The sequence below is a fragment of the Leucoraja erinacea genome, chromosome 10 (genome assembly GCF_028641065.1).
Source record: "Leucoraja erinacea ecotype New England chromosome 10, Leri_hhj_1, whole genome shotgun sequence".
NCBI lineage: Eukaryota > Metazoa > Chordata > Chondrichthyes > Rajiformes > Rajidae > Leucoraja > Leucoraja erinaceus.
In genome coordinates, this window is record NC_073386.1 from 57390850 (window position 1) to 57414940 (window position 24091).

At 43.7% G+C, this 24091-nt stretch overlaps 1 protein-coding gene across 1 annotated transcript in view; it reads right to left on the bottom strand.

Annotated features, from left to right (window-relative positions):
- The window catches only part of rgl1 (ral guanine nucleotide dissociation stimulator-like 1), a 229571-nt gene extending 210070 nt beyond the window's left edge, over window positions 1–19501 (bottom strand). Inside the window, exon 1 of the mRNA XM_055642421.1 lies at window positions 19167–19501. Coding sequence (XP_055498396.1) covers window positions 19167–19187 — 21 coding nt within the window. The 5' untranslated portion in view covers window positions 19188–19501. The remainder of the gene's footprint in view (window positions 1–19166) is intronic.
- Window positions 19502–24091: the final 4590 nt, after the last annotated feature.

Genomic DNA, 24091 nt, shown 5'->3' on the forward strand with positions numbered 1-24091 from the left:
AGTCTCCAGGCATTGGAGCCTCTAGTCCAGTTTCTTAACCAGATCCAGTCCGAAGCCCATTGCAAGCATTGGGATGGAGTTTGTTGTTGCATCAGTCCCTGGAACATGGTCAAAAAAAAACCTGAACAAGTTATGGTAGGAGACCAAGGAACTGCAGATGCTGATTTCCAAAAATAAGAGACAAAGTGCTGGAGTAACACAGCGGGTCAGGCAGCATCTCTGGAGAACATGGATACATGACATTTCACAGAGTGCTGGAGCAACTCAGCGGGTCAGGCAGCATCTCTGGAGAACATGGATAGGTGACATTTCAGGTCGGGACCCTTCTTCAGGGTCATTGTAGTGGTGATGGGGGTGGGGGGACGGGGGAAGAAACAGGAGGCTTATAAGACTGGATGGGACAAAGCCAAGCAAGTGATAAGTGGATAGACACAAAATGTTGGAGTAAGTCAGCAGGTCTGGCAGTGTGTCTGGAGAAATGTCGAGGTAACATTTCCGCCCTGTCCTGAAACGTCACCTATCCTTTTCCTCTGGGGATGCTGCCAGAGTTACTCCAGCACTTTGGTATCTTTGCCCATCATTGGTAAAAAGCAGCGTCTGCAGTTCCTTGTTCCTGCAAGTGATAGGTGGATACAGGTCAGGGTGGGGGGGGGAAGGGAGGGGGGTGGTTTAACTGGCAGATGGGTGGACAAAAATGCAAGAGATTCTTTGTTACAGAGATAGGTTGAATAAGTTAGGTCTTTATTCTCTGGAGCGCAGAAGGTTAAGGGGGGGACCTGATAGAGGTCTTTAAAATGATGAGAGGGATAGACAGAGTTGATGTGGACAAGCTTTTCCCTTTGAGAATAGGGAAGATTCAAACAAGAGGACATTACTTCAGATTTAAGGGAAAGAAGTCTAGGGGTAATATGAGGGGGAACTTCTTTACTCAGAGAGTGGTAGCGGTGTGGAATGAGCTTCCAGTGGAAGTGGTGGAGGCAGGTTCATTGGTATCATTTAAAAATAAATTGGATAGGCATATGGGATGAGAAGGGAATGGAGGGTTATGGGTATGAGTGCAGGCAGGTGGGACTAAGGGGAAAAAAAACAATTTTGTTCGGCACGGACTTGTAGGGCCGAGATGGCCTGTTTCCGTGCTGTAATTGTCATATTAGATAAAACAAATTGACTTAAGGCCGTGAGACAAGAAGAGAGGAGGCACAAAATGTGAAGCTGAGGAGGGGATAGCAATGGAAGGGGAGGGGAGGGGAGGGGGAAGGGAGGGGAGGGGAGAGGAGGGGGAAGGGAAGGGGAGGGGTAGCAATGGAAGGGGTGGGAATGGGGGGGGGGGGGTGGAAGGGGGGGGGGGGTAAAAAAGGAGAGGGGCCAGATAATGGGAGTAATGGATGTACTTTCTGGTAGGGTCCTGAGAAGAGGGAAGAACAGAAGAGGGATTGGGGGTTTGGTTAGTTAGATGGCTGTCATGTGTACAGAAAATATTAGTTCAACTATAAGGGATTTTCATTGCTCATACCGTTATTTTGCAAGTTTAGTTTAAAGATACAGCACGGAAACAGGCCCTTGAGCCTACTGAGTCCGTGCCGACCAGCGAGCACCGTACACCACTGGGGACAAGTTACAGAAGCCAATTAACCTACAAACCTGCACAAACCTGCACAAACTGGGTACAGACGGCACCCGTAGTCAGGATGGAACCCAGATCTCTGGCACTGTAAGGCAGCACCACCATGCCGCCCTTAGGTTGTAAGCTGCCCAAGTGTAAATTAGCATCTACGGTTCTTTGGTTTCCTACTTCAATTTGCCAAAAATGTTTTTGACCACATTCCTCACTCTGACATTGGAGGTTGCCCAGGACTGAAAAGTACCAAGTGTCCTGGACTGAAGAGAAAAACAACTGGCAATTGTTGTCAAAAAGTTAAAAAAAAGTCAGTGCCTCAGAGGCAAATAGTGTACGTAAAGCAAAAGGCAGATTATGGTCATCAAAAAGGGCAACAAAACGCGAAGGTCAGGATTCAAAAAGTGAGAGAGAGTCAGAGTCACACAGCAGGGTAACAGGACCTTCGGCCCAACTTGCCTATGCCAACTAAGATGTCCCATGTACGCTAAACCCACCCGCCCATATTCCGCTCATGTCCCTCTAAACCCATGTCCAAGTGTATTTTAAATGTTGTTATAGTACCTGCCTCAAATACCTCCTCTGTTTAAACTTGTGATAGAGCATGGACCAGCGATCACCCCAAACACAAACACTATCCTACAGACTAGGGACAAGTTTACAACTTACAGAAGCCAATTGACCTACAAACCTGGAAGTCTTTGGAGTGTGGGAGGAAACTGGGGCACCCAGAGAAAACCCACACGGTCACAGGGAGTGAACTCTATGTTGTCTAGAGATGCTGCCTGACCCACTGTGTTACCCCAGCACTCTGTGAAACGTCACCTATCCATGTTCTCCACAGATGCTGCCTGACCTGCTGAGTTACTCCAGCACTTTGTGAAACATCACCTATCCATGTTCTCCACAGATGCTGCCTGACCCGCTGAGTTACTCCAGCATTTTGTCTCCATCTCTGAATGCTACGTCCAGTGTGGTATCAGTTTGAAGTGATCAAGCTCAGGTGCAAAGGATATTACAAACACCAGTTTTGTTGGTCTACAATTACATTTGATAGATGACTTGGTTGAATGCCAGGCGATTAGCAGCATTGGACATGACTTGGAAGTGATTTCTGAAATACTCCACTGTTGACTATTATTCATCATTTTAAGTGTCAGATGAGGATCCAAAGAAGTGATTTGGAACATTTGGAACATTTGCAACCTTGTTTAAGCACTTTCACAAATTCAAAAAGCAATCCATTTATCAGGAGGGAGGCCACATGGAGGGATTTCTGTGGTCAGAGGGTGGTGAATCTGTGGAATTCATTGCCATAGACGGCTATGGAGGCCAAGTCATTGTGTCTTTTTAAAGCGGAGATTGACAGATTCTTGATTAGCAAGGGTGTCTGGGGTTATGGGGAGAAGGCTGGAGAATGGGGTTGCAAGGGAAATATAGATCAGCCATGATTGAATGATGGAGTGGACTTGATGAGCCAAATGGCCTAATTCTGCTCAAATAACTTATGAAGAAGGAACTCATTGGGTTTTAATGTTTGCAGAGGGCTAACATGCAACTCCCTTAGCATCATGTGAATTGGTCGGCACGGTGGCGCAGCGGTAGAGTTGCTGCCTTAGGGCGCCAGAGACCCGGGTTCGATCCTGACTATGCCTGCTGTCTGGACGGAGTTTGTACGTTCTCTCTGTGTCCTGCGTGGGTTTCCTTCGGGTGCTCTGGTTTCCTCCCACATTCCAGAGATGTGCCGGTTTGTAGGTAAATTGACTTCTGTAAATTGCCCCTAGTGTGAAGGATATCGGACTAGTGTACAGGTTGGGCGGAAGGGCCAGTTTTTACGCCATCTCTCTAAAACAAACTATTACCTTCACCTCGTTGGTCTCAGTTTAACATTGCTTGTGAAAGTCAGCAAAGTGCAAGATTCTTTCTATAGCCCTCAGACCAGTGAGCCCATGGGCTCATATCTTTAACCAGACAGTCAAAACCTTTTTTTAGTTTAGTTTATAGATGCAGCACTGTATCAGGCCCTTCAGCCCACCGAGTCCACGTCAACCAGCGATCCCCACGCATTAAACTACCCTGCACACACTAGAGACAATTTACATTTTATACCAAGCCAATTAACCTGCAAACCTGCACGTCTTTGGAGTGTGGGAGGAAACTGAAGATCTCGGAAAAAAAACCCACTCAGGTCACGGGGAGGCCATACAAACTCTGTATTGACAGCACCTGCAGTCAGGATCGAACCCGGGACTGGCAATGCAAGTGTTGTAAGCCAGCAACTCTACCGCTGCGCCACCTTGCCACCCCTTTCCCCCAGGACAGAGATGGAATACTAGAAGGCATAGCTTTAACAAGAGAGGGGCAAAGCTTAAAGATGTGTGGAGCAAGTTATTAGAGGTTAGAGTGCACCTTGAGTGTGTTGTCAGTGGTTGTGGAGGCAGATATAACAGTGGCATTTAACAGGTTTTTGGATAGGCAGGGAATGGGGGGATAATGATAATGTGTCATGTTTGGCACAGACATTGTGGGCCGAAGGGCCTGTTCTTGTATTGTACTCTTCTATGTTCTATGTGTGATTGAGGCGCGATCGACGTTGCAGCGGCCTCTGCAGTCCGTCTGTCTTTATAAAAATTCTTGTCCCGTTGAATGTATAGTTTTTATTGTTGTGGGGGGGGGGGGGGGGGGGGGGAGGGGACTTTTAAATCTCTTCCCTGTACGGGTGACCCGACATTTTCCCTGTCGGGTCTCCGTTGTCGTTGGGGCCTAGCACCGTGGAGCGGCCTCCAACCGGAACGACCTGGGGGCTCCAGTCACGGAGTCTGCGGAGCTGCAGACTCACCATCATGGTGCTGGCCGGCTTCGGAGTGTGTAGAGCTGTGGTGGCACGCGGCTGCGACCCGACTCCGAAGCTCGGAGGCTCCAGCTGCAGGCCCGGTGGACGGTGACATTAGGAGCTCGCGGGTCCCTGGTTGGAGACCGCTTTTCAGAGCTCCCACAACGGCAACTTGTCCCACCCGAGTTGCGGGGTTGAAAATGACCCGGAGTGGGGCCTTGCATCGCCTGGCGCCACTTTAACGGCAGCGGGACTTGCCATCGCCCGCAGGGGGCTCCAACATTGAGATCCGGAGCGGGACCTTACAATGCCTGGCGCGGGGCTTGCCTTTGCCCGCCCGCTTTAACATCGGGAGAAGAATGGAACACAGGGGAGAGACAAGACTTTGCCTTCCATCACAGTGAGGAGGAGATTCACTGTGATGGATGTTTGTGTAAATTGTGTTGGTGTGTGTCTTGGTTCTTTTCTTGTTGTATGACTGCTGAAACCAAGTTTTGTTTGAACTTCTTTAGAGGTTCAAATGACAAATAAATAAATTGTATAATTATATAATTGTATTGTATACCTCACGTTATCAATCCATTAACTTTAACAAAGGGTTTGGTGGGGAAGGGAAGTAGATGAGTTAAGACAAGCTGATTTAGACTTTAGAGATATAGTGCAGAAACAGGCACTTCGGCCCATCAACATCAAGACTGTGCCGACCAGCTATCACCCTGTACACTAGCACCACCCTATGCACTAGGGACAAGTTACACATTTTCTGAAGCCAATTAACCTCGAAAACCAGTCGGTCTGTGGAGTGTGGGAGGAAACCGGAGCACCCGGAGAAAACCCACGCTGTCACAGGGAGAAGGTACAAACTCCGTCCAGGCAGCACCCGTAGTCAGGATTGACCCCGTGTCTCTGGCGCTGTAAGACAGCAACTCAACTGCTGCGCCACCGTGCCGCACAAATAGTTGCACATCAGTTTAGACAAGTTAAGAGGAAGAACATGTAAAACATTGTAGATGTTGTGGAGTTTGATTACTTCAGGCATATTTATATGCTAGAGGCAGCTGTTCTTGATTGGTAAAAATAACATCATTTACTCCTCATGCCACCATTAACCTTGGCAAGGAGGATAGGAGGCACAGGTCAGTGGGGCCGAATGGTCCGATTTGCACAAACTAAATGGAAGAGTCTACTGGGATCACAAAGTGTTTGGACCCGAAAACTCACCCATTCCTTCTCTCCAGAAATGCTGCCAGTCCCGCTGAGTTACTCCAGTATTTTGTGTACATCTATGTGTAAACCAGCATCTGCAGTTCCTTCCGACACATTTTGAATGTGGTTTGAATGTTTACCTCATGCATTCCAAAAGATTTGATGCAGACATTACTGCTTCAGTTCGAGCAGAGAGCTCAGTTTCTACTTGGCACTTGACCAAAAACCAGAAGGTATTTTACTTGTCTAAATGTCTCACCCAGCTAGATTTTAAAATAAGCCTGCATTATTCAACGTGGTTTAAGTGGAAAACTACAATTCTGAACTAGGATTAATCCTGTATTAGTCACTAACGGCTGCATGCTACACTTGGGAGTTTTGTCTTCTTAAAAACATCTGTCACTTACACAGAAACTTGAGTGTAACTACTTGGGGATTTTCACTGAACCTTGGCTTACAGCACAAGACCCTGTCTTGAGCATAACTCTTGGATTTAAGCACGTACATCACACAATTTCCCCTGCAACCACAGGAGATGCAACACCTGTCCCTACACCTCCTCCCTCGACTCTGTCCAAGGATCCCGACAGTCCTTTCAGGTGAGGCAGAGGTTCACTTGCATCTCCTTCAACCTCATCTACTGTATCCGCTGTTCCAAGTTTGGATTCCTTTATATCAGCGAGACCAAGCGCAGGCTTGACGATTGTTTTGCTCAACACCACCGCTCAGTCCACCTAAGCCTACATGATCTCCTGGTTGCTAAACGCTTTAACTCCCCCTCCCATTCCCACACTGACCTTTCAGTCCTGGGCCTCCTCCACTGTCAGAGTGAGGCCCAGCGCAAATTGGAGGAACAGCACCTCATATTTTGCATGGGCAGCTTACACCCCAGCGGTATGAACATTGACTTCTCTAACTTCAAGGAACCCTTGCTTTCCCTCTCTCTCCGTCCCTCCCCAACCCCAGTCCTCCGACTAGTTTCACTGTCCTCCTGATTAAATATTACTGATTGTATGCCTCGTTGTCACCTTCCCCTCAGCTAACAATGAACCATTCTACATTTCCTTATCATGATCTGTTTTGATCTCTCCATTTCACACCTTTCCCATTCATATATCTACATTCCCTCCCAGTCTGAAGAAAGGTCTAAACCCAAAACATCCACTCTCAAGATAATCATATTCATTATTTTTTCACACAATCATGTCATAAGAACATCTAAATCATCTATATTTTGTGTTATTGTCTATCCATGATCAATATTTTCATAGTAAATATCCACAGTACAGTTTTAATCAGATGTATTATGCAAAAAATAATGATTTTGGTTATCTTAAGAGTGGATGTTTCTGGATTAATTTATGGGAATTAAACATTAAATTCCTTCCTTCCATTCATGACAAAGTGAGATTTCAAAATCATGTTATATTGTGATTTCTTGTGTGAATGGGATCAGTTTGTTATTTGTTATTTGGCTACTTAGACTATTTAAAATTGTTAGCCTTTTCTTAAGAAATGGATAGATGTTTAGATCTAGTAATTGAATTTAAATGAATTTAATTGATTAGATGAATTTAATAGATTTGATGAAAATGATGAATATGAATTTTTTGTTGGGTATTTACTATTTGTTTTAGCGTTTAACTTTTTCTAAAACTGCAATTTATAACTTGTTCCTGTTAATGCTGTTCAGTGGTTTTTTTTTCTTTACATTTTAAACAGATGTCTCCGAAGAAGAAATGCAAAATTGTCAATCTAAATGCCCAGCAAAAGAGACTGATTTAGACAGCATTCGCAGAGATTATCCGAATTGGGACTACTACAAATGTGATGATCTACAGGACATTGTTAATGGGAAAGTAGTGGGCAGAAAGGCATGTCATGCGTGGTTTGAAGAGCAAAAACTTGTAGTTTACAATGCCAAAATTGAAATGTTGAGGAAAAACAAGGTGTACAGAGTTGCTTATTGATTACAATCCGAGGAGTATGATGATGCTGCTGATTATGATATGCCAATGTACCAGCTAGCAACTGATCTTCTCCATAAAGACTTGGTCTATTGCTAGAAATTGTAATTTATTTACCTGTCTGTTACGGACTTACAGCATATAATACAATAATATTAAATTTCTGATCTTGAGAATATCACATTTTTGAATTTTCAAGGCAGTCTGGGTGTTTATTACTATTTCCGTCACAACGGTCAATTTTGTAATTAGCTACAATTAGGTAACTAACTAATTATAGGCTTTAATTTCAGGTCATCCAAGTAAGATGTTTCATATTTGTTTCAGAATGCTTCAATCTATAATAACTGAAAATTTCATTCAGTTCTATTATTTTTTAAGAAAATTATGGGCTTTTGATCACAGCTTTTGTGTTAAGTCAATGCAAAAGCATAACAAGATGCTAATTTCCGAGAATGAAAATGGCCATAACTTTTTTAATACTGAAGATATGAAAGTGAATTAGGTGTGAAATTAAACTTATTTTTATGCTTTATCTGATTGGATAAATTGCAGACTTGATTTTTAAACTCTTAAAATGTTGTAACATTGCTACTCTTTGTGTCTATCTTCGGTTTAAACCAGCATCTGTACATCCTTCTTACATAACAAACAACCTGTTAGTCTGTTTTGGTTACGCTGGTACATAAGCTAATTAGAAATTCCTGCTCCATAATGAATCATTTTTTAAAGACTATTTACACACAGAAGAGAACTCCAATTCATGGCCTGGTGTTTAGCACAGAGTGAAGGGAACAACCTTGAGGAGTGCAAACCGCAGCGATTACCCCCTCGATCTCCGAATGTTGTACTTAGTGTGTTACTTTCAGAAATTCTAGACATTGCACAACAGGGATATGAAACCGGTGTGGGCATACACAATTTTGATCTTGTATTTTAAACAGATGGGCTGAGGCCTGTTTCCTTGCTGTATAACTATGATTCCAATTCCCACATAGGGTTGCCAACTGTCCCGTATTAGCCGGGACATCTCGGATTTTGGGCTAAATTGGTTTGTCCCATATGGGACCGCCCTTGTCCCGTATTTGACTGCTACTACACGGGTCGAGGGGACCCCTCGAGTTAAAGTGCAACCCGTCCTTTCTTTGCGACCTGTACAGAGAGGATGGGTTGCACTTGAACTCGAGGGGGACCAATATCCTGGCGGGGAGATTTGCAAAGGTTACTGGGGAGACTTTTAACTAGAATGGTTGGGGGGAGGGACTCAAATAGGGAAAGCTAGCAGTCAGTGTGTGAGGCAGGAGGCAGAGAATGGTAGCACTCTGACCCAAAATGTAGGGGAGAAAGAAGAAAAAGACAATAAACAGAGAATAAGAGGCGGGGGGTTTCTTAAATGTGTATATTTTAATGCTAGGAGCATTGTAAGAAAGGTGGATGAACTTAGAGCCTGGATTGACACCTGGAAGTATGATGTTGTGGCGATCAGTGAAACATGGTTGCAGGATGGCTGTGATTGGAAACTAAATATTCCAGGATTTCGTTGCTTCAGGTGTGATAGAATTGGAGGGGCAAGAGGTGGAGGTGTTGCATTGCTTGTCAGGGAAGATATTACAGCAGTGCTTTGGCAGGATAGATCAGAGGGCTCATCTAGGGAGGCTATTTGGGTGGAACTGAGAAATGGGAAAGGGGTAGCAACACTTATAGGGGTGTATTATAGACCGCCGAGTGGGGAACGAGAATTGGAAGAGCAAATATGTAAGGAGATTGCAGATATTAGTAGTAAGCATAAGGTAGTGATTGTGGGAGATTTCAATTTTCCACGCATAGACTGGAAAACACATTCTGTAAATGGGCTGGATAGTTTGGAGTTTGTAAAATGTGTGCAGGATAGTTTTTTGCAGCAATACATAGAGGTACCTACTAGAGAAGAGGCGGTGCTAGACCTGTTAGGAAATGAGACAGGTCAGGTGGCAGAGGTATGCGTTGGGGAACAATTCGGGTCCAGTGATCACAATACCATTAGTTTCAATATAATTATGGAGAGGGTCAGAACTGGACCCAGGGTTGGGATTTTTGATTGGAGAAAGGCTAACTTTGAGGAGATGCGAAAGGATTAAAAAGGAGTGAACTGGGACAGTTTGTTTTATGGGAAAGATGTGGAAGAGAAATAGAGGACATTTAAAGGGGAAATTTTAAGAGTACAGAATCTTTATGTCCCTGTTCGGTTGAAAGGAGATAGTAAAAATTGGAAAGAGCCATGGTTTTCAAGGGAAATTGGACACTTGGTCCGGAAAAAGAGAGAGATCTACAATAATTATAGGCAGCATGGAGTAAAGGAGGTGCTTGAGGAGTATAAAGAATGTAAAAAGAATTTTAAGAAATAAATTAGAAAAGCTAAAAGAAGATATGAGGTTGTTTTGGCAAGTAAGGTGAAAGTAAATCCAAAGGGTTTCTACAGCTATATTAATAGCAAAAGGATAACAAGGGATAAAATTGGTCTATTAGAGAGTCATAGTGGACAGCTATCCGGACAGGATATTCCCTAGGACATTGAGGGAAGTTAGTGTAGAAATAGCAGGGGCTATGACAGAAATATTTCAAATTTCATTAGAAATGGGAATAGTGCCGGAGGATTGGCGTACTGCGCATGTTGTTCCATTGTCTAAAAAGGGTTCTAAGAGTAAACCTAGCAATTATAGACCTGTTAGTTTGACGTCAGTGGTGGGCAAATTAATGGAAAGGATACTTAGAGATAATATATATAAGCATCTGGATAAACAGGGTATGATTAGGAACAGTCAACATGGATTTGTGCCTGGAAGGTCATGTTTAACTAATCTTCTTGAATTTTTTGAAGAGGTTACTCAGGAAATTGGTGAGGGTAAAGCAGAGGGTGTTTTATATATGGACTTCAGTAAGGCCTTTGACAAAGTTCCTCATGGAAGGTTGGTTAAGAAGGTTAAATTGTTGGGTATTAATGGTGGAGTAGCAAGATGGATTCAACAGTGGCTGAATGGAAGATGCCAGAGAGTAATGGTGGATGGTTGTTTGTCAGGTTGGAGGCCAGAGACTAGTGGGGTGCCACAGGGATCTGTGTTGGGTCCACTGTTGTTTGTCATGTACATCAATGATCTGGATGATGGTGTGGTATATTGGATTAGTAAGTATGCAGATGATACTAAGATAGGTGGTGTTGTGGATAATGAAGTAGATTTTCAAAGTCTACAGAGATATTTATGCCAGTTGGAAGAGTGGGCTGAAAGATGGCAGATGGAGTTTAATGCTGATAAGTGTGAGGTGTTACATCTTGACAGGACAAATCAAAATAGGACGTACATGGTAAATGGTAGCGAATTGAGGAATGCAGTTGAACAGAGGGATCTGTGAATAACTGTTCCCTGAAGGTGGAATCTCATGTAGATAGGGTGGTAAAGAAAGCTTTTGGTGTGCTGGCCTTTATAAATCAGAGCATTGAGTATAGAAGTTGGGGTATAATGTCAAAATTGTACAAGGCATTGGTGAGGCCAATTCTGGAGTATGGTGTACAATTTTGGTCACCTAATTATAGGAAGGATGTCAACAAAATAGAGAGAGTACAGAGGAGATTTACTAGAATGTTGCCTGGGTTTCAACAACTAAGTTACAGAGATAGGTTGAATAAGTTAGATCTTTATTCTCTGGAGCGCAGAAGGTTAAGGGGGGACTTGATAGAGGTCTTTAAAATGATGAGCGGGATAGACAGAGTTGACGTGGATAAGCTTTTCCCACTGAGAGTAGGGAATATTCAAACAAGAGAACATGACTTGAGAATTAAGGGCCAGAAGTTTAGGGGTAACATGAGGGGGAACTTCTTTACTCAGAGAATGGTGGCTGTGTGGAATGAGCTTCCAGTGAAGGTTGTGGAGGCAGGTTCGATTTTATAATTTAAAAATAAATTGGATAGTTATATGGACGGGAGAGGAATGGAGGGTCATGGTCTGAGTGCAGGTAGATGGGACTAGGGGAGAATACGTGTTCGGCACGGACTAGAAGGGCCAAGATGGCCTGTTTCTGGGCTGTAATTGTTATATGGTTATATGGACTGTCGGGTCGGAGCGCCACCTCACGCGTCCCGACATAGTGCAGCCCATGGAGTGCAGCAGCAGCAGCGCCTCGCCCGTGGTCCCGTAAGCCGACAGCCCGGCCAGCTGTCTGACCTTCGGATCTTCGCTTACCGCCGACACCACCACCCCTTCTTCTCATGGCCGATCATCGGTTCATGAGTTGGATGGGGTGCCGGACTTTCCGAGCGACATCACCCGGGCCAAAACTCCTCAGCTGGCCCGCCGGCTGGGCTTTGTGTGCAGTCCAGCACCCGGGCCAACTCATCGGTCAACGGATTGCTGTCGGGAACTTGTCCCGTATTTTGACCTTTTGCCCCTTATTTGGGAGTGAGAAAGTTTGCAACCCTATTGCACTCTGCCTCACTCTCAAGGGGAAAGCTTCCTAACGTCGGACAAGTATCTGCAACTAGTGCTTCCCCATAAATGAGAGGAATAGATCGGGTAGAAGAACAGTCTCTTGCCCAGTGTAGGGGAATCGAGGACCAGAGGACATAGGTTTATGGTGAAGGGGAAAATATTTAACATGAATCTGAGGGGTAACCTTTTCACACAGAGGGTGGGGGGTGTGCGGAACAAGCTGCCAGAGGAGGTAGTTGAGGCTGGGACCATCCCAACATTTAAGAAACTTTAAGACGGGTACATGGATAGGACACGTTGGGAGAGATATGGGCAAAATGCTGGCAGGTGGGCCTCGTGTAGCTAGGACATGTTGGCCGGCATGGGCAAGTTGGGCTGAAGGTCCTGTTTTCATGCTGTATAACTAAATGCAGAAAGCGATTTTGATTTGCAAGCCCACAAATTTCTCTGCACACGGCTGATATTTTTCTCAGTTCAGTTCAGTTTAGTTTATTGTCACGTGTAGCAAGGTACAGTGAACAGGTTTTTGTCAAGGGCCATCCAGTCAACAGAAAGACACCATTACAATCGAGTTATTTACAAGGTACAGATACATAATAAGGCAATAATGTTTAGTGCAAGGTAAAGCAAGCAAAGTCCGACCATGGATAGTCCGAGTGTCACCAATAAGGTAGATAGTAGTTCAGCACTGCTCTCTGGTTGTGCAGTTGAGCAATTCCTAGCCCAAGTGATGCTGAGTGAATATCACTACATTATTTTGCGAATCATAGACTGTCACTGGATGATGCTGGAGTAACTCATCTCTGGATCGAAGGAATGGGTGAAGTTTTGGATCAAGACCCATCTTCAGATTCTTTGCACATAGTGTACAAACTTGTGAGCATCAGCAAGAGTTCTCCTTCAATATATCACAGAGTACCTTTCAAAGCCCAACCCAAGAGCTGTTCTTCCCTAGTCTGTGTAAACTTCAGGGCAATGCCAGACAAATAACTGGCATATCTCATTCAGTTTGCACAAATTCATCCTAGTAGATAAGAATTTTTTTTTTGCCAGCATGTTTACAGTTCCAATTAAGCAAACAAAAATAAATAATGCTTTGAATGGTCAAAACAAATGGAGGGTACCGTACCTGAAATGTTAATGTTTCTCCTTCCACAGATGCTGCCCGACCTGCTGAGAGAGTTTCCAGCATTTTGTTTCGGGTTTTGCAGCATCTGCACATTTGGTTTTCCCAAGGGGCTCTCGCCTGCATTTATTCCCTTGACATCTGCCAAACTTGACAATGACTTGGGGAGGGATCTTCATAACTATTGGAAGTTGGTGAATGGAGGTGGGCGACTTGTGTCGGAAGGAACTGCGGTTTACACCGAATATAGACACGTAAAGCAGGAGTAACTCAGCTGGTCAGGCAGCATTTCTGGAGAAAAAGGGATAGGTGACATTTCGGGTCAAGACCTTTCTTCAGGCTACTTGTTTTTTTCACACAAAGGGTGGTTGAGGTGGGGACTATCCCAACGTTTAAGAAACAGTTAGACAGGTACATGGATAGGACAAGTTTAGAGGGATATGGGCCAAACACAGGCAGGTGGGACGAATGTAGATGAGGCATGTTGGTTGGCGTGGGCAAGTTGAACTGAAGGGCCTGTTCCCATGCTGTACGACTCTATGATATAGCAAATGTGCATACATATTACATAACCTCACAACAACACCTTAACATAGGCCAGAAAACAACATGGCCATTTTACTGTTAGTACGATGGATGGACAACAAGAGCAATATAGGTATGTTACAAAACTTACCTTCAGCGGTGCTGCAATTCTGCCACTGGCCGTGTGTGTGATTTTGGCGCAGTTGACGGGGGGGGGTTTGAGGAGGGGGGCGGGGTTTAAAACGGGGTTTTTTCCCGACCTGGTCCTGGATTATATTTGTTGGAGTGCAAGATGTTGCTAAAGAATCGTTCCTATGGCCGTTCTGTGTGTTTTAAAAAAAAATTCACCCGACAAGTTACTCGCTGGAATGACTTTAAAATCAGCTTCTGAAGCCGTCAATGCCGCCAACTGGGATGGATTTTATGGAGGACCAGGTAAAAGAAAGTAGCTTATTTTTATGTATAAAAGTGTTTCTTAAGATGTATTTACTAACCATATAACATATAACCATATAACAATTACAGCACGGAAACAGGCCATCTCGGCCCTACAAGTCCGTGCCGGACAAATTTTTTTTCCCCTTAGTCCCACCTGCCTGCACTCATACCATAACCCTCCATTCCCTTCTCATCCAAATGCCTATCCAATTTATTTTTAAATGATACCAATAATTCACATTTTAAGTTGCGAAACGGTGATTTTTCCCCTGAAGAACCGGCAGTGTATTTGCTGCCGATATGAGGGTCTAAATTCACTGCACCTGAATGTTCCAAATGGTCCCGTTACAGAAAATCCCACTCGCAAGTTGATTTAAATGGCCATTAATTTACAGGTATTAAACATTAAATTCCTTCCATTTGGCCTATGAACCAATGACTGAGATTTAAAAATTATGTTATATTCTGAATTCTTGTGTGGATGTTATTTGGACATTTAGGCTATTTAAAAATGTTAATCTATTCTTAAGAAATGGATAAATGTTTAGATCTAGTAATTGAATTTTGGAATTAGCTACAATTAGGTAACTAACTAATTATATGCTTTAATTTCAAGTCATCCAAGTAAGATTGTTTCATATTTGTTTCAGAATGCTTCAATCTATAATAACTGAATATTTATTTCAGTTCTCTTAAATTTTAAGAAGGTTATCGGCTTTTAAATGTTCTCGATCACAGCTTTTGTGATAAGTCAATGTAAAAGCAATAGGGAACAAGATGCCAATTTCCAAGTATGAAAATGGCCATAACTTTTGTAATATTGAAGATATGAAAGTGAATTAGGTGTCAAATTAAACTTCCTTTTATGCTGATGGGATAAATTAAAGACTTGATTTTTAAAATCTCAAAATGTTGTAACATTGCAAAGCAATGGGAACAATACCGAGGTTCCCACCAAAACGCACAGCTACCCAATGTCTTCAACATCTGGGGAAGGGTCTCGACCCGAAACGTCACCCATTCCTTCTCTCCAGAGATGCTTCCTGTCCCACTGAGTTACTGCAGCACTTTGTGTCTACCTAATGTCACACTTACATCAAAAATACACTATTAAGGAATGTACGTAGGGGGTCTTCAATCTATTGCAAATCTAGAGCCTGGTAGCTCATACACAAACAAAGATACCATAACTGAAAAGAGGGCAGGATCATAATTGCAATCAAACACCGTGTTGCATTTTGAAAACTTGTTTAATTAGCAATAATTGCATCTTGGAACTTTGATCAAAACATTTAGGGTGGCACAGTGGTACAGCTGGTAAAGTAGCTATCTCACAAAGACAGAGATCGGGGTTTGATCCTGACCTCTGGCGCTGTTTGTGTGGAGTTTGCATTTTCTCTCTGTGACCGCGCAAGTTTAGTCCAGGTGCTCCAGTTTCCTTCTGCATTCTAAAGACGTGCTAATTGGCCTCTGATGCAAAAATTGGGAAAACATGAACCTACTGAACGGGTGAACAATGGTCGGTGTGGACTAAGTGGACCGAAGACTAAAACTAACACAATCTGACTTCCTCTGCTATCCTTCCAAATCCCAAAGACGTATGGGTTTGTAGGTTAATCGGCCTCTAGAGATAGCCCCAGTGTTTAGGGAGTGAATGGGAACGTGGGATAGCATAGAACTATATTGTGAACGGGAGATCTATGGTCAGTATTGGCTGTGGGCCGAAGGGCCCATTTCCATCCTGTATCACTAAGCTAAACCTTTAAGTTGTGTCGTTCGAATCTACGACTAGTCTCAGAATGTTAAATTCCTGCACAGAAGTCGTGGCACTACTGTGGTCAAGGGAAAACCAGAAACACACAGAGAGACACACACACACACACACACACACACACACACACACACACACACACACACACACACACACACACACACACACACACACACACACACACACACACAAACACACACACACACAGCCACACACACACACACACACACACACACACACACACACACACACACACACACACACACACACACACACACACACACACACACACACACACACACACACACACACACACACACACACACACACACACACACACACACACACACACACACACACACACACACACACACACACACACACACACACACACACACACACACACACACACACACACACACACACACACACACACACACACACACACACACACACACACACACACACACACACACACACACACACACACACACACACACACACACACACACACACACACACACACACACACACACACACACACACACACACACACACACACACACAGACACACAGACACCAAACACACACACACACACAGACACACGCATCAATGTTAGCAGAAACCTGTGGAGGAGATTTTACTGCCAACTGGATGAGTTATACATGTCATTTGGCACCTAACTGTGAGGGAGAACATGTACGTATTGAAGTGCTCGCGATAAGAGATCCTGATAATCTGACTCACTTGGGAAGGCAAATTCCACATGAACCTAACCTTTGATTTTGCAGCAAAAGAACAACAGAGTGCTGGAGTAACTCAACGGGCCAGGCAGCATCGCTGGAGAACATTGACTTATTTGCAGTTTGCATTTTTTGCGGTTTGTTTACATAGACATTTAGCACCACGAGGAAAGGCAGGCAGCAACTGTTCAGTTGAGAGGAGAACTAATAATATTGTGCTTTCAAGACTGAAGGAATTGCAAGCCCATGTTTAAATAAAAGCATGCTGAAGTAATTCAGCGGGTCAGGCAACATCTCATAAGACAAATAGGCAGCATTTAGGTTCAAGACCTCTTCAGGCCCGTTCATAAATTATAGGAGCGGAATTAGGCCATTCAGCCCATCAATTCTACTCCAACATTCAATCATGGCTGATCAATCTCTCCCTCTCAATCCCATTCTCCCCCCTTCTCCCCATAACACCCGTACTAATCAAGAATCTGTCAATCTCCGCCTTTAAAATGTACGTTGGAGTGTAGATTAATTTAGAAGCAAGGAACTGCAAATGCTGGTTTACAAAAAAAGACACAAAGTGCTGGAGTAACTCTGCAGGTCAGTTACCACCTCTGGGGAACATGGAGGTCACGTTTTGGGTCGAGACCTGAAATGTTGCATTGGTTTGTTCTGGAAAAGCCCAGATTCTAAATGAAGTCCAGAAAGTCCAGGTGTACCTTGAAAATAGCTCCACACTCAGTTGAAAGGAGGAACAGCATTCTAGTAATGTTAAGATAAACGTCCTGTTTCGACACTGAGTAAAGGTGGCTAAAATATTTTGGTTCAAAAGGTGATAGTGATTTCCTGCTGTTGCAATAGATATCAGATTGTACATTTACACACTTCCAGCTCAAGGAAGCTTATAGATTTATAATGTAGAACATGCCGAACAATGCAGGACAAGAACAGGCCCTTCGGCCCACAATGTCCGTGCCAAACACGATAGCAAGACCGTTATATTATGTATATTTTCCCAATACATTTAATATATTGAGCCTAATACACAGAAGGATTACCACTGAACTGTATGCAAAAGTAGAATTTTACTCTGCTTGGGTACACATGACAATAAAGTCCCATTGAACGTGGGATTCTAAACAGGCTCCTGGTCTACATTCTGAAATCCAATTTAATGAGATATTCTCCCATCAGGTCTCAGGAGATCATCCACAAGAACAATATATACCAATACTAAATAACAAAACCAATTTGAACATACTTAGAGTCAAATGCAAGTTAACTGCGTCCCACAACACGTTAGACAAGGAGACATTATTAAAAAGAGTGCTGGAGTAACTCAGCGGGTCAGGCAGCATCTCTGGAGAACATGGATAGGTGACGTTTCACAGAGTGCTGGAGTAACTCAGCTGGTCAGGCAGCATCTCTGGAGAACATGGATAGGTGACGTTTCACAGAGTGCTGGAGTAACTCAGCGGGCCAGGCAGCACAGAGTGCTGGAGTAACTCTGTGGAGAACATGGATAGGTGACGTTTCACAGAGTGCTGGAGTAACTCAGCGGGCCAGGCAGCATCTGTGGAGAACATGGATAGGTGACGTTTCGGGTTGAGACCCTTCCTCAGATTAGACCTGAAACATCACTTACCCTGTGCCCCATAGATGCTGCTTGACCAGTTACTCCAGCACTTTGTGTCTTTTCTTTGTACACCAACATCTGCACCTCCTCGTTTGTCGGCAAAACGAGAATATGCACTCCATGATTCAAGTTTGCATTTACGCTTTCAAATACTGCCTGTATCGTAGAGTTTCACCTCAACACTGACAGCAAAAGGTTGACCAGGAGGTCAGAACCAAGATCTAGATTCAGAAATAACACTTTCAACATCATTTAGCTTCAGAGTCAAATCAGATAAGGAAATCTCACAACTACATACGTAGACTTGGAGGCATTGGTTTTATCCTATTATTTAGTGCGTGTACGAGTGATACACACATATACACATACATTCATATATACATACATATATATATATACATTCGCACTTACATATACATACAGTATATACACATATATACATACATATATATACATACATATATATTTGAAAAACATGGCCTCAACTGCCTTCTGTGGTAGAGAATTCCACAGATTCACAACTCTCTGGGTGAAGAAGTTTTTCCTCGTCTTAGTCCTAACACACATATCTTTTGTTTCTCTTTTGTCATATTGTTTACAGTGTACTATGTTTACATATTGTGTTGTACTGCTGCTGACCATGAATAAACCTCAGAATATTTATAAAATGTCAAAAGCTAGAACAAGCTAGAACCATGATTAATAAGTACACAAAAACTTTGTTCAATTGTAAACGGTGCCACTGCTTATGCATAGTGTTAAAAAAAAATCAAAGTGCATTGCTCATTTCAATAATTATAGATAAAGTCAGGTTAAGGAATTGAAAAGACACATCTCCAGTCAGATGTACTCACCAACATAGGAAAATAAGCCATGCTTTTGGACCATATTTTGCATTTGCCTCACAGACCATAGTCGGAAGCAAGCAGAGTTGATTTTGAGCAAGTCATTTTACAGATACAGACAGGGTCTGGATCCAGCAGATAGCCCAGACTCCTGGTTCAAAGCAAACTCTCCCTGGTAAACCAAAGCTTCACGGAGCTGGGACCCGGAATATGACAGGCAATGAAGTTCCAGATGAAATTCCCTTTTCCGATATTGACTGTGAGATGCCCAGGGACAATTGACGGAAGTAAACTGCTGAGCTGGTTTAATCTGCACTGTGCTCCACACAGACTGAGTGACTCCCGCTTTGAAGAGGGTGGAGAAAAAAAACGCAACTCCGCAGTGCCAGAGAGCTGCTTCATATTTTGAACAGCCTTCACTGGGATTTGACACAAGTACCTCTTTGTTGCTACAAAGAAGATCGGATTGGGACATCCGAGTAACCCTCAAGCCAAGAAAGGATTTAAAAAATAAAAGTTTAAAGTTCACAAGCTGAACCTTTTTAAAAAAAAATCGAATTTGAAGGAAAAGTGAAGAATTATAATGCAAATATTCCCAAGAGCTGGCGTCATTCCGGGAGCACTTGGTAATTTTGATAACCAATTCGACAGAGATTTTTTGGGTCTCCAATTCTTGATTCAAAGATGCAAAATGTTGGGTTTACAAGTGAAACTTTGACAAAGTCGAACCATATTTTTAAATAATTTTTAATTAACATGAGTCTGCAGGTGCTGTAAACGAGTTCATGTGGAAGATCAAGCAATGGTTAAACAAGCCAATTTATTTCATTTGAAGTGAAGATGCAATTTGTCCAATTTAAACTAGTTTGCCTGACCCATGGATATTTGCCCAGCCTCAAAGATTTAGAAACATAGACACATAGAAAATAGGTGCAGGAGGAGGCCATTCGGCCCTTCGAGCCAGCACCACCATTCATTGTGATCATCGCCCCTATCAATAACCCGTGCCTGCCTTCTCCCCATATCCCTTCTCCCCCTAGAGCTCCATCTAACTCTCTCTTAAATCCATCCAGTGATTTGGCCTCCACTGCCCTCTGTGGCAGGGAATTCCACAAATTCACAACTCTCTGGGTGAAAAAGTTTTTTTCTCACCTCAGTCTTAAATGACCTCCCCTTTATTTTAAGACCCCTGGTTCTGGACTCGCCCAACATTGAAAACATTTTTCCTGCATCTAGCTTGTCCAGTCCTTTTATAATTTTATATGTTTTTATAAGATCCCCCCTCATCCTTCTAAACTCCAGTGAATACAAGTCTAGTCTTTTCAATCTTTCCTCATATGACAGTCCCGCCATCCCAGGGATCAATCTCGTGAACCTACGCTGCACTGCCTCAATCACAAGGATGTCCTTCCTCAAATTAAAAGACCAAAACTGTACACAATACTCCAGATGTGGTCTCACCAGAGCCCTATACAACTGCAAAAGAACCTCTTTACTCCTATACTGAAATCCTCTTGTTATGAAGGCCAACGTTCCATTAGCTTTCTTCACTGCCTGCTGTACCTGCACACCAACTTTCAGTGACCGGTGTACAATGACACCCATGTCTCGCTGTACCACCCCCTTACCTAACCTAACCCCATTGAGATAATAATCTGCCCCCTTGTTTTTGCCACCAAAGTGGATAACCTCACATTTATCTATATTATATTGCATCTGCCACGCATCTGCCCATTCACTCAACCTGTCCAGGTCACCCTGCAACCTCCTAACATCCTCTTCACAGTTCACGCTGCCACCCAGCTTCGTGTCATCCGCAAACTTGCTAGTGTTGCTCCTAATTCCCTCTTCCAAATCATTAATATATATGGTAAACAGTTGCGGCCCCAACACCGAGCCTTGCGGCACTCCACTCGCCACTGCCTGCCATTCTGAAAAGGACCCGTTCACTCCTACTCTTTGCTTCCTGTCTGCCAACCAATTTTCTATCCATGTCAACACCCTACCGCCAATACCATGTGCTCTAATTTTAGTCACCAGTCTCCCGTGCGGGACCTTATCAAAGGCTTTCTGAAAGTCTAGATACGCTACATCCACTGGCTCCCCTTCATCCATTTTACTTGCCACATCCTCAAAATATTCCAGAAGATTAGTCAAGCATGATTTCCCTTTCATAAATCCACGTTGGACTAATCCTTTTACTGCTATCCAAATGGCCCATTATTACCTCTTTAATAATTGACTCCAGCATCATTCCCACCACCGAAGTCAGGCTAACTGGTCTGTAATTCCCCGTTTTCTCTCTCGCTCCTTTCTTGAAAAGTGGGATAACATTAGCTATCCTCCAATCCACAGGAACTGATCCTGAATCTATTGAACATTGGAAAATGATCACCAATGCGTCCACTATTTCTAGAGCCACCTCCCTGAGGACCCTGGGATGCAGACCATCAGGCCCAGGGGATTTATCATCCTTCAGTCTCATTAGCCTACCCAATACTATTTCTCGCCTAATGAAAATTTATTTCAGTTCCTCTACCCCCTTAGATCCTCTGTCCTCCAGTACATCTGGGAGATTGTTTGTGTCTTCCTTAGTGAAGACAGATCCGAAGTACCTGTTCAACTCTTCTGCCATTTCCTTGTTGCCCATAATAATTTCACCCGTGTCTGCCTTCAAGGGACCCACATTTGACTTTGCTATTATTTTTCCCTTAACATATCTAAAGAAGCTTTTACTGTCCTTCTTTATATTCCTGGCCAGCTTCCCTTCGTACTTCATCTTTTCAGCCCGTATTGCCCGTTTTGTTTCCTTCTGTTGTCCTATGAAAGTTTCCCAATCCTCTGGCTTCCGGCTACTCTTTGCTGTGTTATACATCTTTTCTTTTAGTTTTATTCTATCCCTAACTTCTCTTGTCAGCCACGGTTGCCTCCTACTCCCCTTAGAATCTTTCTTCCTTTTTGGAATGAAATGATCCTGCGTCTTCCGGATTATGCCCAGAAATTCCTGCCATTGCTGTTCCACCGTCATTCCTGCTAGGATCCCTTTCCAGTCTACCTTGGCCAGCTCCCCTCTCATGCCTTCATAGTCCCCTTTGTTCAACTGCATCACTGACACTCCCGATTTAACCTTCTCCTTCTCAAATTGCAGATTAAAACTAATCATATTATGATCACTACCTCCAAGCGGTTCCTTTACCTCGAGTTCTCTTATCATATCTGGTTCATTGGACGACATTAAATCCAGAATTGCCTTTTCTCTGGTCGGCTCCATTACAAGCTGCTCGAAGTATCCATCTCGGAGGCATTCGACAAACTCTCTTTCTTGGGGTCCTGAACCAACCTGATTTTCCCAGTCTACCTGCATATTGAAATCCCCCATCACCACAGTGGCATTACCTTTGTTACATGCCAGTTTTAACGCCTGCTGCAACTTACACCCTACATCCGGGCTACTGTTTAGGGGTCTATAGATACACCAATTAGTGTCTTCTTGCCTTTACAATTCCTCAACTCAATCCACAGTGACTCTACCTCGTCAGTCCCTATGTCTTCCCTTGCAAGGGACTGAATTCCGTCCCAACCAGCAGAGCTACCCCCCTCCTCTGCCCACCTGCCTGCCCTTTCTATAGGATGTATAACCCTGAATATTAAGTTCCCAGGCCCGATCCTCCTGCAGCCACGTCTCAGTAATCCCCACAATGTCATATCTACCAACCTCTAACTGAGCCTCAAGCTCATCTACTTTACTTCTTATACTTCACGCATTCATATACAATACTTTTAATTCCTTACGCATCTCACCTTTCACATCGATCCCTATTACACTTGGCCATACTCTCCTATCCCTTTGTGAGCTTCCTTTCCCGTTAATTCTGGGGTCATTAACCATCCCTTTACTCTCTTTCCCTTTAACTCTGTCCTCGACTATCCCATTTGACACCCCACCCCCCTTATTCAGTTTAAAACCACCCGTGTAGCAGTGGCAAACCTGCCTGCCAGAATGCTGGTCCCCCACCTGTTAAGATGCAATCCGTCCCTTTTGTACAGTTCCCCCTTACTCCAAAACAGATCCCAGTGATCTAAGAATCTAAATCCCTGCCCCCTGCACCAGTTCCTCAGCCACACATTCAGGTCCCGTATCTCCCTGTTCCTGCTCTCGCCAGCACGAGGAACTGGAAGCAAACTGGAGATAACAACCCTGGAGGTCCTGCTTTTCAGCATTTTTCCGAGCTCTCTAAAGTCACGCTGCAGAATATTCACCCCCTTCTTTCCGACATGGTCACTCCACCATATATCTTGCTCTATTAACAGATTCAGATGTATCTTAGATCTCCTCTTGTAAGTCTGCGTGGCGCTATCCTTTGTCTCTGACATTCACGAAACTCCTTGCTTGTGTTATTGATCCACACCGTGAAGGTTAGAGTTTCCAGCTCTAGAAGTTGCCAGCCATGGCCTGTGACTGTGGGCTGTTTCTATGTCTGGCAGCAGAGGTATTGCGCACTCACTTGGCAGATGAAATGGAGCCAGTTTGCCATAGTAGTTCAGCACTGCTCTCTGGTTGTGGTGGGATGATTCAGTTGCCTGATAACAGCTGGGAAGAAACTGTCCCTGAATCTGGAGGCGTGCGTTACCTTTCCTAATTTGAGGAAGGATTTTCTTGCTATTGAGGGATGCAGCGAAGGTTCACCAGGTTAATTCCCGGGATGGCAGGACTGACATATGATGAAAAAATGGGACGACTGGGCTTGTATTCGCTGGAATTGAGAAGGATGAGTAGGCACCTTATAGAAACATATAAAATTCTTAAAGGGTTGAACAGGCTAGATGCAGGAACAATGTTCCCGATGTTGGGGGAGCCCAGAACCAGGGGTCACAGTTTAAGAATAAGGGTTAGGCCATTTAGGACTGAGATGAGGGAAAACTTTTTCACACAG